The 18009-nt window shown below is 41.5% G+C and overlaps 1 protein-coding gene across 3 annotated transcripts in view; it reads left to right on the top strand.

Moving 5' to 3' along the window:
• Positions 1–18009, top strand: part of COL14A1 (collagen, type XIV, alpha 1) — a 154082-nt gene that overhangs the window by 106848 nt on the left and 29225 nt on the right. For all 3 annotated transcript variants that reach the window (XM_012723034.1, XM_012723033.1, XM_012723035.1), the window contains exons 38-42: positions 263–358; positions 1518–1571; positions 1930–1983; positions 14026–14079; positions 14582–14653. In XM_012723034.1, the coding sequence (XP_012578488.1) occupies positions 263–358; positions 1518–1571; positions 1930–1983; positions 14026–14079; positions 14582–14653 (330 nt within the window). The remainder of the gene's footprint in view (positions 1–262; positions 359–1517; positions 1572–1929; positions 1984–14025; positions 14080–14581; positions 14654–18009) is intronic.

Below are 18009 nucleotides of genomic sequence, written 5' to 3'. Positions count from 1 at the left end.
TGGTTACTCATAATTGGCACAGCATCTTGTTTATGGAAGCAAAATTAAAGTTGTAGCAACTCTGTGTTTACTCTTTTGTTTTATTGATGACTTTTTGCTTGGGATGTGAATCATCCAAGCATCGCATCTTATTATCCTGTGTTTCATGTCTTAGGAAATATTATTTAAGGAAGTAAGTTTTACACACCCCAAGCAGAAATACCTTCTGGCTACCAGAGGGTCTAACTTTCTTCTGGAATGACTTTGCTTTCTTTCTTTCCAGGGACCAGATGGCCCTCGAGGCTCCATAGGCCCTCCCGGACCTCAGGGTCCCCCAGGACCCCAAGGACCAAGTGGTCTGTCCATTCAAGGAATGCCTGTGAGTTGTGTATAAACATTCGTAGAGGTTTCATTGTTATCACTTCTCCATGAATGACAAGCAAAAAATTTGTGTCTTCATAAAAATCCTCCCTCAGTTCCTTCCAATTCCTAAAAATAAGAATTAAGAAATGAAAGTAGTTATGAGAGTCTGCTCATTAGCCTTTTTTTTTGTTCAGTGATGGGGTCTTTGGCAAGCAGATGCATGCTGAGGGAGTCTTTATATGCACACATAATTTATCTGTCAAAGAAAAGCAGAGCATGACCTCCACCGCCCTTTTTCTTGTTTGATGAATCCTCAATAGATGATAAAATCTAAGAAATAACCAGTGTTACACAAGGCATTTAAGTCATTCATGATTTTTTTGTAGTAATTGTGGATGTTGATTCATGACGGTCATTGAGACATAATCTTTGTCTCAAGTTGCATCCAAGTGTGGTGTCCAGGCCGTGAGTTTTAGATTGTTGACAACACACATTACATACTTTGTGTGTCCTCATACAAGCTATCTGCTCCATTGAAAACAAATTTGATTCCATGCATTGATTCTCATTGATCTAACTCTAGCAGATTTAGATTGAAAGAATAAAGTCAATCTGTTTACTCAAATTAATATTTGAAGCTGTCTCTGTGTATGTGATTGTGTCTCCCTAGCTAAGAAGTTTTCCATTCCAGGATTATTTTCACATTTTAGAAAGCATTAACATGCCAATTCATATAATTCTTATTTCTTTTCCTAGGCCTTTGTTGAGGTCTCGCTACCAGCTAGTTTCTAGTTTCTATGTTTACGTTAGTGTTGTTAAAAATTTCTATGCAAAACAAGACAAAACTCTATAGATAGACACTTTAAAATTCTAAACTATAAATAACATTGAAATGTTCAAGATGCCCCTCTGCATATTTATAGTACGACAGGCTTAGCCATATCAGACTGTATATTCTGTGTTTAAACTATCTGAACACATAAACATCCAGTTCCATAGGAATGTTTACATAAGTGGAGTCACAAATGTGAGACGTGCAATATGCAGAATTTTGATGGTACGTGAAAGCAATTTAATGTTGAAATCATTGGAACTGTCAGTGGAGAAAGCAAAAAGCCAAAGAATTTGTCTATGTGAATTTAACCTCATGTACTTTTGGATATTCCCTCATCTAGGGAATGCCAGGCAAGAAGGGAGAAAAAGGAGAGTCTGGTCTTCCTGGCCCACAGGTATTATTTATTTATTTTATAGTTCATTGCATTCAGCTTTGCCAGGGCACGTTGAAGTACAAACTTCAGAAGTCTGTAGCTTCTGAAGTTACCTGTGCTCTTGGCAATCAGTAGCTTTTCTAAGACTGTTGTCTGTATTAAGACTCCTCATATATGACGCTACTGAGGGAAGGAATTGGAGAGCTGATGGGGAACATTCCTTTTCCATGAACTTTTCCTGGGGTCTGCATTCTCAGTCACTGGGGCCTTGCCCTTATGTGATAAGGTTTGTTGGGAGGCCTTGGTATATTTAGGGAAGCTGAGTGTGAGGGTAATTGACTTCCTTGAACATGACTCGTTTCTGTCCTGCTCTACCTAGGGTGTGCCAGGAGGTGTGGGTTCTCCTGGACGTGATGGCTCGCCAGGTCAGAGGGTAAGGATTTGTCTAGCATTGCTTGTTAGCACAGTAGATTCCTCACCAAGTCACTCTTTTGCTACTGACAAGTTTTCATTTGTCTAGCATTGCTTGTTAGCACAGTAGACTCCTCACCAAGTCGTTCTTTTGCTACTGACAAGTTTTCATGCTTGGAAGACAAGCCAGATTTTTTAGTGTATGTCATTCCCCCCGTCACTACACTCCTCATCCCACTATCTGCGTCGACCTGTCTGTACCTGTTTCCCTTCTCTGACATCTTCTTTGTCCAATACTTCAATCAAAACCTGGGAGCTTTCACCCAACCTTCCCATGTTAGCAGCATCCTTTTCTGGACATTCCTATCACCTGAGCACAGCTTGCCCTGATGGTGTAGTAGATTGTCCAGTTGTTTCAGAATTTCAAGGCACAAACCTAAAGGAGTTCAAGAATCATCGGAATTGAACTTGAAGTATTACAGCTATAGTAGTCTCCACTTATTTTATGTATGATAACTGTAGTTTTCAACCTGTTCAAGTGGACAGCAGCAAAGAAAGCCTAAGGATGGTTAGGAGATGAGTAAACACCTGGTATTTATTTAGTTAGCAGGTCTTTGCTGAGCCAAGTTTGAGGTACTTGTCCTTGAAGAGTTGATAGCATAATGGGAGGAAATATAAACAAGTAAGATTCTATAATACACGCTTTTATGGGGGTATTTAGAGAGCCCTGTGGGAGCACAAAGAATAGAAGAATAAGCAGATTTGAGGGTTAACGGAAACTTTCCAGAGGAGGGAAATTAGCCAAGTGCACAAGGGGAGGAAAGCTATTGCAAGCAGATATGAAGATGAAGAGGATTGAGGCATTTCCAATATTGCACATAGCTTTGTATAACTACAGATTATAGTGTGTGTGTGTGTGTGTGCTTTTTTTTTTTATTTTAAGATTTATTTATTCATACAGAACTGGGGTACAGGCCAGAGATGCGGAGGGTGAGAGGATTCACCAGGCACAGAGTGGGGAGCAGAACAGGCAGATCGATGAAGTACACTGCTGAGGGGAGCAGCGGGCGGGTCAGGAGAGGTCTGCCACACCATGTGGTCACCTCCGGGGCAGGCGGGAATCGAACTCATGCGGAAGTGGCTTTAGCTTCTTCGTGCTGTGCTTTAACCCGCTGCGCCACTAGGAAGGGCCTAGTGTGTGTACTCTTAAGCTGGCAGAGATGGTCAACACATGAACTTGGAGAAGTAAACACAAATGAACTAAATCATTTCTTTTTTTCTCAGAGTAAGAATTTCATGCCTTAGCAGGAAAGGAAAAGGAAGCCATTACATTTTCCGGAAAGGAGAGAGGCTGGTACTTGAAAATGTCCCTGTTTTATGCACATGGCCAACTCATGGTTTCTCTCAAGACAGATAAATGATGTGGCAGCCCCTCGGTCCCATACAATGAGGGGCGATGCATTTGGCATTCACTGGTATTTGGAGTATAGGTTACCCACTAGGTTAGCAAACAGTTGACTCGAAGATTCACTTCTCAAACAGGCACAGCTTTATCTCAGTGTAGCTTTACTGCTCACGAATAAAGAGATTATTTTCTCTGTACAAGTGTAGGTGTGGGACCTTAAATTCCTTCCACATTCTTTTTTTTTTTTTTTTTCTGCACCAAACTTATATTTGCTTAAAATCTCAGTTTAGTCTCTGTCCATCAAATGGCATGACTTAGTCTGTAAACCATGTCCAGGTGAATGTATCTAAAAGAGGCATTCTCTGAAAGTCAGATTTATGTAGGGTTCTTGTGCATGTGGAAGGAGTGTCTAGAAGTATTTATATGTTTTGGCAACGGGCTGAGGCTGAGATCCTGTGTGGTTACACACCTAGATTCCTTCATGATTCCTGAAGTTCTGAAAACGGCAGTTCTGAAGATCTGTTCAGTGAATTTGCTTGATTTATCGATGCATGGAGCCCATTCATGGCAAAGTACACCCCAATCAAACATATTAAATTAATGTTTCCATCACCTGGTTTTGGAAATCTTTCTTGTAAAACCAATAAAACAACACAGACCTTTTATAACATTTTGCTGCTCCTCCAAACATGTCTCCTTTCATAGGATAAAAAGTCTTAGAGCTGTATTAATATGATAAGATATCTGCAAATGGATTAATCTTTTCTTTTTTGCTCTGAAGATAAAAGTCCCAAATGAGTCTTATCCATTTTTACTGTCAAAAATTTTTGATGGCACTGAACTTGTATCATATTTTATTTATTTATTTATTTATTTATTAAGAAATATGCCTGGGGGGTGCATGAGAGGATTCACCAGAGACAGAGAGGGGAGCAGATTAGGCAGATCGACTGAAATCCACTGCTGAGGGGAGCAGCAGACGAGACAGGAGAGGTCTGCTGTGCCCTGTGGGTCACTCCCTGGCTGGGGCTAGGACTCGTGTTGCAGTGGCTGTGGAGAGCTTTATAGTGCTGAGACTAACCCCTTGCACACCAAGGAGACCCTATACCACTCCTTTATCCCCTCATTTCTCAACTTATTCTTAGTTTGTGTCCACCTCTTAGTCATTGTCAATAATGATTCAAAAGGCATTGTGATATGTATTACTCTTTCAGTTGATGATTTCATCGTCTTTGGATTGATACCTAATATGAGATTTCTGGGTATATAGTAGTTCTATTTTTAACTTTTTGAGGCATACAGCTTTCCAAATGTCTACTCCAACTTGCATTTCCACCAATGGAGTACAAGCATTATTCATTCCCAATCCTGAGGACACCTGTGGCCAGCAGTCTTTTTATGTGAAGTTATTCTCACAGGTGTTAGGTGATACTGCATTGTGGTTTTGAGTTGTAGTTCCCTAATACAAAATTATGATCAAGATTTTTTTGTAAGTCTGCCAGCCCTCTGTATATGGTACCTAATCAGACCTTCTACTTTTTTTTTTTTTCAATTGAGTTATTTGGTTTTGTTGTTAAATTAGATGAGTTCTTTATATTCTTAGAATGTTCCCTGCTTATCAGATGTGTGACGAAGTACTTTTTTCTTACTTCATTGTTAACTTTTTTGACAATATGTGGCTTCTCCCTTTAGGTGTGGTCGTCATAGTCAATACTCTTTACACTTAAAACTTAGACAATGTTAGAGGTTGATTGTATTTCAGCCAAGTAGGGAAAATCATATATCTATCCCCAAAATACTAAAATTAAGAAGTTTTTTTTTTTTTTTTTTTTTTTTTAAAAAAAGGCAGCAAAGAACCCTTCAGATTGAACAGCTGAATGTATCCGGTTTTCATCCGGACCCATTTCAGCAACTAGCGTTCTAATCTCACTTCTCTTCCACCCCTACATTCCCGATTCTCTCTTCCTCTTAGTGTTCACAATCTCAGGGACCATCCTCGATTTTTGAGCTGTTCTAAAGTAAACTGGATTTCTCAGCCTTCATCCTAGATATTCAGGGATTCTTTCCTGAAACTAAGAGTTGGATGATAAAAGAGAGAGAAAAAACTAAATAAAAAAGAAAAACAACTCTTTTCTGGTTCAAAGACTCACTGACATCCCACACCTCCAAGCAGTCAAGCAGTCCAAATGGAAACTTGATCTAAAAAGTATTTTTCTAATTCATAAAATGGTTATATAAAAGTCCGAAAGACAAGAAATTAAAATGACGCAGCAGGGATATTTATTTTGAGGCAGCTGGAGGATGCTGATCCCTCCCTTGCACAGAGGGCATTCAGTTTTAAATTCCTAGGAAGCTTAATTTGCACTGCTTCCTTCGAACCTCAGGTTCCTGCTCCCAGCATCTCCATGCCATAACCACAGCCTTCCTTTTGCATCTATAAAACATGAAATACAGTAAAATATAAAAAGCAAACCTTTATATATGAATTTTGCAGACCTTGTGAAGTTACTTAGGAGAAGCAGGCCCATTCAGGGCTGAATCTAACTTGGACTGGGGGCGAGAGCTGGGAATGAACCTTAAGTGCGACATTGAAGCAATTACTTAGCATTTCCAAACTTCACTTTTCTCATCTGTAAAGTGGAAAAAATAATACTTGACTCCTTAATTCCAATAAAGAATTTCTACATAAAATCTGTTTTAGCTAATATTATTAATCACTATTTGCAATGTAAACCTAGTGAGTTAAGACACCCTCACTTGGCATATGAAGGCCCCATAGACAGCACTGTAGTTAGAAAGAACTACAAAGTTTAAAGAAAACTATTGTAACATGAGTTTGATGTATAAAAGATCATGATTTTAATGCAAAACCCATTTTATCAAATGAGTTAGATTTAAACTATACTCAAGAAACTGAAGGTCAACAATTTGGTTTTAATTCTTATCCTCAATGTTAAGTAGAATGAGCAATGCAGCTAATGAACATGTTGTCAAAGCCTGAGAGCCATGATCAACGGCCAGTGAGTGTCTTCTTCCTTCAGGAGAGGAAATAAAAAAAGCAAAAACAAAGCAAAACAAAAAAAAAAACAACAAAACAAAACAAAAACAAAAAACCACCAAGCTAGTGGGGAGGGCTTACTTTTCTTTTTGTGGGTTTAGTTGGATTTGTGGAAAACAATCTTCTAGGTGGCCACAGCGATGATAGTGGATATAGCTACTTTGCTTGACTGTCCACTCAGCACAGACCTTACCAAATGTCATGTTCTCCAATCCTAGGAATAACCCCGGATGCTAGACACTATTAACATCACATTACAGACAGAATCCCATGCTCAGAAAGTAGAAGTAAATTAACCAATGCCTCCCAGCTAGAAAGAGCTGGAGCTTGAATTAGAATCAGTCTCTGTCTCCAACACATGTTTTCATTCCACCAAATTACGTGACATGTGGGTCACGTGACATTTTGTTAATGTGGCAAGTTTTCCACTAAGGATACTTAAGCCAGAGAAAGGATCTGGAGTACATGTCATGTAGCCTTTTGAGATACAACTTGGGTTACTTTCTTGATGATGGCATTTGACATTTCACACACACAAGTCTTTTGGGTGATGTTATTTATACCTTTTCATGGGGAGTGGCCTATCTGGACATATCCGAGGAGAGAACGATTACTAGGGGGTTCGTTTTGAGATGTCATTGGCTTTATTTGATGCTTAAAATATCTTTATTTGGAGTTGCTTCTTTAATTCCTAGAAATGTCTTTACTGAATGGGAGATTAGAAATGAGTTTATGGGTCCATGCCATCCAGATGAAAGCTGATCACAGGATGTTGCTCTACCACTTCATGTAACTTTACACAAGAGGTGTGACGTCTCTGGGTTATTTCTTCATCTATAAATTGTGTCTGACTTTAATACTGCAGAGACCTGGAGAAATATCTGCTTGGGTCTTCCATGTCACTGGCTTTCAAAATACTTCTATTGGAGCACAGATTACAAATAATGTCAACTTTCACTCGGCTTATAACACTTTGTTAGTTTTATATTTGGAAACTAACAACTTATGTGATCAGGTGGTTATTTTGTGCTTTGCTTTGTTTTATGTGTGTGTGTGTTTAACGCCTAACCCTCCACTTCAGATTTCAGATAGGAAAAAGCTTTGGGGCCCTCACTGGTGGTGCAACAGGTTAAAGTGCTTCACTATGAAGCTATCTGCACCACTGAAGCAGGAGATTGATCCCCGGCCAGGGAGCTGACCCATCCGCTGCTCCCCTCAGCAATGTATTTCAGTCAAATCTGCATGTTCTGCTCCCCACTCTATCTCTGTAAGGCTCCCCCACTACACCAGTGGCCTGTACTCCAGGTCTTGTATGCATAAATAAATAAACCTTTTAAAAAAAGAAAAAAGTTTTGGGGACATGTAGTTTTAAATAACCTAGTGATTCTGGTCAGCTAAGTTTTCATATCATTAGAGAGTATATTGTTTTAGGCCTGTTGTTTGTCAGAGTAATGTCTTAGGTAGAGTCTTTTTGTGTTTGAATTCATTAAATCATCACATGAGGTTACTAAAATACATGTTTATATTTATATGTACATTTAAATTCTGGATGAACTATATAATGCATTGTGGACCTATTAAAACTAGTGTGTTTGCACATGTGTACACGTGTTGTGTGTGTGCATACATACATGTTAAGTGTGTGTCCACACACATGACGGTATGTATCTGTGTCCTGTGGGTGTGTACATGTTGCATGTGTGTTGTGTGTGTGTGTGTGTGCATGACGGAAACCTCTGCAATGTGACTCTACTTGCCTCACCCCTAAGGATTGACCTTGGATCTCTAGCCTGGGCCAGTGTTTACAGAGTTTGTGGCTTTTTGCTGCTTGGCCTCTTAATCTGGTGGTTGGTCTTAATCCTTTGCGGCCAGTAGCAGCTTTATTTCTCATGGCCGACTGCCACCCTGGTGTGTCGGCTGGTGCTCATGGCAGCCCAGGGCCATGCCACAGGGTTGAAATTGTGCATGGGGGTTGTTTAAGGATTCCCCTCCTCCTCAGTTTTAGAGTTTGGTCTGCTTCAAGATGCTAGCAGTTTACTGATCCCACTCTACCCAAGGGTGAAAGAATTATAACAACTGACTGTTTTCTAGAATCATCAGGTTAGTATCTATCAGTTACCATTGCAGACTTCAAAGATGTCATAGATGATGAATATCATAATTGAGTCTATTTCTGATTGCTACATAAACATAGTCTAACTTCTGACTTCAATTTCAGTTGTAACATTCTTTATGGACCTGTTGGCTTCATTCCTAAGACACCATAGATACAGTACCTAGAAACTATACATGTTTCTTTAAAAGATTTATTTATTTGTGTATACAGAACTGGAGTACAGGCAGAAGTTCAGGGGCATGAGAGGATTCACCAGAGACAGAGTGGGGAGCAGAACAGGCCGTCTGATGAGGTACACTGCTGAGGGGAGAAGCCACGCCATGTGGGTCATCTCTGGAGCAGGGCTTGAACTCATGCTGAAGTGGCTTTAGCTTCTTAGTGCTGTGCTTTAACCCGCTGTGCCACCAGGGAGGGCCCAGAAATTACACATTTTTAAGTCTTATGAAAAAAAATGAGACCAGAAAAAAGTGTCTATAGGTTTGCCCTAGAGTATGGAAAGGAAAACCACAAAGTGAAAATGAATAAATGTTAAATTAAATGTCTATAAAATAGTATGCTTTGCTAACTGGCCATCGTTCAATTGCACATTCATTCAGGTATCAGGGATCTGAAAAGCAAATTTTAGGTTAGATTTCTTTGGCTGATAAACCATAACCAACCATAATTTAATAAGTCGCTCATAGCCAATGTTTTCAAAAACAAATTATAAAGATCCTTTCAAGTTTTTATAGCAAAAAAATTATTTTTAATGTGGGTACTGTGTGCATATTAATATTTTGAGGTGGGATTCTCAAAAAGAAAAAAAGATGCCTGTAGCTACTTGTGTTATAAAACGTCCCTGTATGTGGGTGGCTGATTTCTTACACTTTAGAAAGTATATTTGTCAGCTTCAGTGAATCCCACATTACACTTATCATTTAAACTTCTATTCACTAATATTTGTTTTTCATCGCTTAATTATGGGTTTCTGCCTTAACACAGACACACACCTTCTCAGGTGGGTTCTCTGCTATGAAATGGAAAGTTTCTTGACCTAGAAATGTTCTTGGAAATGCAAACACCCATTTAACTGTGCAGGCCTGAGACCGTTCAATGAGCGTTGAATAACGTGAAATTGAATCACAGAGCTAGAGTTTGCTAATTAAATTGTGCTGCAAAGTGCTGAGATTATTGTTTGTCTTTTTACCCAATGTATTGCTCTGATAGAAAAAGCTGCTGCTATCACTGCTATCCCTGCCCCCCAGACAGAGATGAAGGAAGGGAGCTGAATTACAAATTCCCTCTCAGTGTTGACTGACTTGTGTGGGGTCTGCTGGAATGTGGGTGCTGCTGTGTTGGTAGAGCATGCTAGCAACCATCAGTCTCACCCTCCTGGCCCTGGACTTAAGCACCACCACCATGTAGGGCCCCCTCTTTGCCTCCCCTCCTCAGAGCAGATGCTTTTTTTTTTTTTTTTAATAAAAATATTTATTTATTTATTTATTTATTTATGCATTCAGAACCGGGGTACAGGCCAGCGGTGCATGGGAGGTCAGAGGATTCACCAGAGACAGAGCAGGGAGCAGAACAGATACATAGACTGAAATACACTGTTGAGGGGAGCAGTAGGCAGTCTGCTGTGCCATGTGGATCAGCTCCCAAGCTGGGAATCGAACTTGTGCAGCAGTGGCTGCAGATTGCTTCATAGTGCTGTGCTCTAACCTGTTGTGCCACCAGGGAGGGTCCAGAAAACCTCAACTTCTAAGGATCTCCTTTAAGTGGAGTGACCCATCTCATCTCTTTCGATTTGCTCACCCTAAGTAAAGCACAAACTCTCAGTCAAATTTAGCACATATGGAAGGACATTTCTTTGTCTTCCCTTCCAGATGACACGCACATGTGTCTGTAAATCAAGTGAATTCAAAACTGCTCACAGGCGTATCCTTAAAGTGCCCTGTGAAGGAAAGCACTGACAGATCATGCCTTGTAAACTCCCTTCACATGCCTGCCCAAAGGGAGTGAATGTGTTATTTCCTGCACATCTTCCCTAGATGAATACAAGCGTGGGTTTTGCTTTTTCTGTTTTTAAGAAAATACACTCCCTGCTTGAGAGATTTTGACACAGCTGTGGAAGAAGGTAGAGGAAGGTTTCCTGTAGGCACAGTAAACCGACCCCGCCAGGGCCCACACAGGACATGTGTGGGCCCCCATGTGGCTGCGTGGCTGCTTGGCTGCTTCCCTGGCAGGACAGGAAGGTTTTGAAAGTACGATGCAAAAGATGTCCTTTTCAAAATGCCTTCTTAGGACCTCCCTGGTGGTACAGGGTAAAGTCTCGGTGCTGTCAAGCTCTCTGCATCCTCTGTAGCATGAATTGGATCCCCAGCCAGGGAGCGACCCACACGGCTGAGCAGACCTCTCCTGGCTCGGCCACTGCTCCCCTCAGCAGTGTGTTTCAGTAGATCCTCCTGTTCTGCTCCCCACTCTGTCTCTGGTGAATCCTCTCACTGACCCCCACCCCTTTTTCTCTATCCTGCACCCCATGTCTTGTATACATAAATAAATAAATCTTTAAAAAATATTTTTGGAAATACCTAGATAATTGGGCCCTCCCTGGTGGCACAGCGGGTTAAAGCACAGCACTAAGAAGCTAAAAACCACTTCAGCATGAGTTTGATCCCTGCCCCAGAGGTGACCACATGGCATGGCAGACCTCTTCTGACTTACCCGCTGCTCCCCTCAGCAGTGTACTTCGTGGATCTGCCTGTTCTGCTCCCCACTCTGTCTCTGGTGAAGCCTCTCACCACCCCTGCACCGCTGGCCCAGTTCTATGTGAACAAATAAATAAATCTTAAAAAAAAAAAAAAGAAGAAGAAAATACCTAGATAATTAAAAGGGAGCTTGCTAAAAGGACTATTTATGAAGCAGTATGAGGGACACTGAAAAGGCCGACTTGTTTTTATTCACCTGGGGTAAGACCAGTAACCAGGTAACTGCCATTGACAAGATGGTTTGTTATTCCCAGTTCCCAGGAGTGGGAGTTGAGTCTGTTGGGGGAGTGAGGGAGGGTTGTGGAACTCAAGGGGGCAGGAAAAAAAGTGTTTAAACTTTCTTGTCGTTTCCTCAGGAAGGAGAAGTTGAGTTAGGGTACATAGGTTCGGTGGACATAGACTTGGAATAACAATTTGAATAATTAGTGAATAATCAGGCTGTAAATCACTTGGATACTGCGGACAATGGCAGTGGGACCTCAAAAGAGCTCCCTCGTTTTGGGAGGGTGCTTAAGCTTTTTTGATTCTGAGTTCTCACATATAATAAGAGAGGGTTGGACCAGATGAGGTCTAAGGTCTTGTTCATCTCGCATAAGTTCTGATATATTATATCCTTTCTAAACTATGTTTAGAAGCCATGCAAAGTAATTTCTATCTACACAATTCTTTCTGTTTAGTTAGCAGGTCCAAGAAAAGATACATACATTTTAGGTATATGGGAAATGTGTGTGTGTGTGTGTGTGTGTGTGTGTGTGTGTGTGTGTGAACATAATTTATATCAGACTCTACCACTGCTGCTTTCCATGTGAATATGAGAGAACAGAATAACTGAAATGAGAGAAGAGGGGTAGTAGTAAAAACTACACTAGCTGGCCCTCCCTGGTGGCTCAGCAGGTTAAAGCACAGCACTAAGAAGCTAAAGCCACTTCAGCATGAGTTCAATGATCTCAGCCCCAGAGGTGACCCACATGGCACAACAGACCTCTCCTGACCCAGCCGCTGCTCCCCTCAGCAGTGTACTTTGTAGATCTGCCTGTTCTGCTCCCCACTCTGTCTCTGGTGAATTCTCTCACCGCCGCTGCACCTCTGGCCTGTACTTCATCTCTGTATGCATAAATAAATAAATCTTTAAAAATAAAAAACTACATTAGCTTGTGTACTAGCATAGAATAACTACTATGGCAAACACCCTTTAATTGATTTAATATAATAACATAAATAGAATTAAAAGGTAACATAAAGTTTGTTGTTTGTTCCCAGTCCAGTGCTGTCAACAGGATAGGCGAGGCCTTTGAGAGATGCTTCTCATCCTATGTAGTTATTTAGGATTTCCATCTTGGGACACTCTTCTCTCCAGTACATGGCCTCTGAAGTAGCTACAGGAGGGGAGAGTAAAGTGGGAGATTATCAGTGGGATATGTGTATGAGCAGGGCTGGAACTGGCCCCTTGCTTTGGCCAAATGCAACCATATGACTCCAACATAATAGCAAGAGGGCTAGACAACACAGCCTCGAAATTGCTCAGGCAGAAAAGGACCAGCAGAGATTCTGGTGAGCACGCGTGTCCTCTGCCTTCTCTGGTGTTGGGACTCAGTGCCCCAATTTGCAATCAGGCTGAAGAGGCTGTGGACATATCCTTTCTATTCCCTGACGCCATCCCTTCTTCAGCCTCTGTCATACCCTTTTCCTGACTTCACACCACTTCCTTTCATGCAGCTGTGTCTGCATGCAAGCAAAGGATGCTTTCAAGTAGAGAAAAATAGCATGAAGGTGGAGGGGAGCCCCGGGAAGATGAATTTTCATGAGCAAGACAAACAGACAGTGATAGTTCCCTGGAATGGTGGCATGATTTTTTGGGGGAGAGGCAAAAGAAGGGTCAGGGAGTTTGGTATGAGCTGTTTGGAGACAAGAATGGATTATTACCCTACGAGATGTAGCGCAATACAAAGTCCATCTCTCCTTGTCAGAGAAGGTGATGTTTGAACAAAATGTTATCAATCTATTACAAAATTTAGATGGAAAGTTCTCACATTTTAATCTGCATTTGAAAGACCAACATCCACAATTAAGAACCCTAACTAAGAGTAAGTCATTCCGTTATATTTTTTAATACTCACATAAAAATAACATACACGTTCAACAGCTTAAGAAAATATTTTTATAAAGAACATCTTTTGTTTTCTACCTCAGTCTCTTCCAGAATGAAAGGTAAGCAGACATGTATTCCTTTGCAAATCCATAGTGGCACACATTCAACAAACCTTCAAAAACTTTAATCTCAGCAGGAAATGCACACCCACCATTTTCTCCTCCCAGCCATTCTGTTCCTGATGAATAGCAGAGTTTCAGCAACTGATTTATAATATAGATCTCTGTGTTGGGGATTCCCTGCCCAAAGGTCTCAGAGACCTTGAAAGACACTTCAACTTTTTTGTGTAGTCACTTATTACCAAAAATTGATCCCTCTCCTCATTTGTTATGCCTGCTTTAATAAAAACACATGCTGGAAACAAGTTTCTGTTTAAATCTGTAAGTGGTATTTCTTACACCTAAAAATCTTGCACTGGGCAATTTAGCAACGCCAACAGACACACAGGTCTTGCCAAGGGCAAGTCTCATGAAGAGTTTAAAAGCGGTGCATCTTTGGAAGTCCAGACAAGCATTTGCCCCCCAAATATTTAATGGAATTAGGTAAACCTACCCTGAAAGTTATGTAAACCACTGTCTCTTTTCTCCAGGGCTTTCCTGGAAAGGAAGGATCCTCTGGTCCACCAGGACCCCCAGGGCCAATTGTAAGTATTTCCAGAAATTACTGGGGATGTGCATTAAAACATTTCATTTCTTTCTTTTTTTTCAAAATTTTATTGCATTATATTTTTAATTCTTATTTCTTTGGTTAGCTAAAGTATTTTCTTTCTTTTGAGAGATCTTCTATTGCCAGAATGTTCAGCTCCATAGTCATACTTGTTATAGTGAAGCAACTCATCCCTCCCTACGGAGCTCTCCCTAACACATCTTTAAAAATAACATTATATGGTTTGATTAGTCTGTCTCTGAGTCACTTTGCTGTAGGTTTATCTCCCTTATTTAATTTTTATCAGACACTGTTAAGAATTTGAAAGAACTACTTCTGACCTATAGTATGGAAACACCTCCAAAATGATGTGTTCCCACCTTTGTGGGTAACAGAAACGAATAACGACTGCATCTTGGGAAGATACCACTGAGTGTGTTTGCTGCTCCTTCTTGAGAGCTGTTTGTCTTCACCTTTGCTCCATTTTCCCGTTTTCTTAGGGCATTCCCGGAGCCCCTGGAGTCCCGGGGATCACAGGAAATGTGGGACCCCAAGGCGCCCTGGGACCACCGGTGAGTATGCAGCCAGGCAGTCCCACAACCCCGGCATCACAAGAATTTATGTGTTTAAATTTACCAACATTTCTGTTGGGCAAAAATGTGTAGTTCATTTTGAACTCTGCAGGAATGCATGAAGTTAACCAGAGCAGCCCCCTGGGATAGAGATTAAGATGTGATTGTTATGTTATAGCTAAAGACAAATGGTCCCAACAGGCACTAATCAGCTAGGCTTCTGTTTATATCTCCATTTCCATTGCACGCTACTCTGTATTTGCCTAAGCAAACTCGATGCCATCTTGACAGGGATGCGGTCCAAGAGCTATGTGTTCAGTAGGCCTGACTCCTAAGAGTAAAAAATACATCATGAGAAAGTCAAGGATTAGTGAAAATCAGAATAGGTATTTTCTTTCTAAGTTCTCTTAAAAAGACAGCATTTCAAAAAAAAATTTCTTTTGCTATTGCCAAAAATAAAGCATTTCTCATTAAAATACACACTCATAAAATAGCAAATAATAGTACAAATGAAAGTATAATGAATGAAATTAATTCCATGTTTGTGCATGGAATCTCTTAGGCCGATGTTTAAATGTGATCAGTGGTGGGGGGGGGTACAGCTTGTGGGTGGATGGACAGGGCATAGCTGGGCCTGTTTCTTCACTTATAAGTGGAGGTGGTTACATGATCTGGTCTCCTGAGTCACTTGGGCATGTTCTGTCACTGCAGAACTTGCAGACTTAAGTTTGTCACTTCCTTGCAGAGACAAGTATTTGTCAGCACTTTGATATTATCTGTGCAATTCGACTTCTCTAGCCACAAACTAAAGAAACTGAGATGTATAACTGTGCATACTTGCAAATGTGCCAAGAGTTTGAGGAACAGTAAGATCTGAAAGGGAGATGAGTGAATTAGATTCTCACTGATGTCATAACAAATGACCACCACCCAGTGGCTTAAAACAACATAGCAGGATTGCCTTACAGCCTTGCATGTCAGAAGGCTGAATTGTTGCATGTGCGGCCAGTTTCCAGTTACTTCTCCCTCTGACCACCACCGGGAAAGGTTCTTGTTTTTAAGAGCCTGGAGATTTCATTGGGTCTGCCAGATACGGCTGAGATCCTTAATCAAGTCACATTTGCAACTGACTCCCATTTGTCACATTTGGTGGTAAATTAAATTTGCAGGTTTGGGGGATAGCCTTGGCCTCTGCCAGTGAAGGGGGGGGGGCTTTCGCTGCAGTGAACAAGACATTTTAGATCCATTGGTTCTCATTCACAAAGACACATTCATGAAACTCATTTCAGTTACAATCTGTTTCTAGCCTATGACTTACGTGGTAAAGATACATCCCCAGGTACAAAAACACACGTAGTTGTGACATTAAAAGGTACCTCCAAGTTGTAGCAAAGGCATCCTCATTTGCTCACCTCAATATATACTCTCCTTAGCAGTCATGTTCCAAGTGTGTACTTATTCCAACCACCCAATCAACCTCACCTTCCAGATCTCTCTTCAAGTTAAAGTGGTAATGGTTCACAGAAGAAAATTTGAAAATTTGATTGTTTATCTTCATCCCTCTTTTTTTTTAAATCCAAAATTATCTCACCAGTGCATGCCACCCACATGTGTGAGCACATTCAAACATGCATACATGGGTACACACATGCACACACATTTGTCTCCACCATCCTTTTGCTGCAAGCTTATCTATTCATCCCGTTCTAGGCTATTTCTGACCAGAAAAGAGACTTGAAACCATTATCTCTGAAGTCATTATCTTCCCCAAATGTGTTCTTGGCAATTAAAAAAATCTTCAGGGAAGGGGGAGGAGGAGGGAAAAGGAAGAAAGCAGGGGAGGGAAGAGCACAAGGGACTATGGTGATGGTGCACAGTGAACTGGTGGTGGGAATTTCACAGGGACTGCACCTGAGAGGAGAACGCAAACATAGGGCAAAAATGATGTAGAATATATTGAAGTAAATACATCATATTTATTTCAATATATTTTACATATGAACATATCACAGGGGGCTCAAAGAACAAGGGTTTCTGGGTAAAAAGGGTCAGTGATAGTGTATATTAAACATGCTCTCCACAAGTCCAGGAGAACTTAGGACATTCTGAGGAAAAAAGAAAAAACAAAATGTTTAATTTGGCAAGACCATACCAAATGGATTTGTGCTTGAGGGGATCCTTTTCTTTGTACCCTACTGACATCTAATCCCACTTTCCTTTAACCCAGAGAGTTGATCCTAATCCAAGAGGGATCGATGGGTAAGAAGAGCAGGCTCTGGGGGCCTTGGGAGAGGACAAGAGGGGTGTGTGAGGAGCACAGTGAGGCATGGAAACTACCAAGTCGGCAGAACCCCAACACGCTGCTTACCCACTCGGCCTTCTGTAACTCTGGTATAGCCTCTAAGTGTGGGGCATGAGGACGCAAACGTTTTCCCAGAAATAAAACTCATTTTGATTGTTACAGATCAACAGTAAAACATCCTTGATGGGGCCTGAGAGGCAGAGAGACTAAAACCCCTTGGTCTATCGACCCTGGGTGGGGAGCCAGCAGGCGGCTTGGGGTGTCCTTTCAAATGCCGGTTGTTCTCTGAGCAGTCCAGTCTGGACTTTTCTTGGGCTTCAGGCCCTGAGCAGCCAGGTACCGCCCTGCCCCCCAGCCCGTGTGAGTAGTAGAGCCGGCTCAGTGTCATGGTGTTTGGGCTGTGCTTGAATTCCCATGGATGTCTGTCTAGGAAGGCAGGAAGGAAAAAGACCAAAAAAGACAGACTGCCCCACTGAAAATAGCAACAGGTTTCCTATAGTCGATGCCAGGAATGCTTGCTCGCCTGTGCTCTGCCATCAGCCGCCAGCTTCCTGGAGCGGTGTGCGTGTGGCTGCTGTGCTCACAACTCCTACCTGAGACTGACCTCAGGATAGAACCCAGTGTCCTCTTTGGAGGCAGCAGACTGTGAGGGAGCATGGGAGAGAGGAATACTTCCCTTCAGGGTCGGGTCCATGCCATAGCTGATGTGGACACAGGGAAGTAGGTCCATTGTTAGGTCATTTAAAGAGCCCTGGACCTTCAGAAGTCAGGACTGTTGGGTTCTAGACACTGCCCTGACACCACCTGAACGTGCCGTGCCAGCTACATCGCTCTGTGTCCATGTAGCCTGCAGGACGTCAGACTCCTAGTGCGTCATTTAAAAATATTGACAGAGTCCAGTATTGTCCACTCTGCACAAGGAACATGAGGAAAGGTATAAAATGGTCCCAATGATGACTAAGCCAAAAGTGGAACTTCTTTAAAGAAAATGGCTTTTTTTTTTTAATAGAACTTGCTGAAATAAAGGGCAAACTATGAGAAATGCTTCAAGGCA

Source organism: Condylura cristata, unplaced genomic scaffold (genome assembly GCF_000260355.1).
Source record: "Condylura cristata isolate star-nosed mole 26May11 unplaced genomic scaffold, ConCri1.0 scaffold00009, whole genome shotgun sequence".
Classification (NCBI taxonomy): Eukaryota; Metazoa; Chordata; class Mammalia; order Eulipotyphla; family Talpidae; genus Condylura; species Condylura cristata.
Note: the sequence above shows the minus strand (reverse complement) of the source record. Positions and strands in the feature narration are given on the sequence as shown.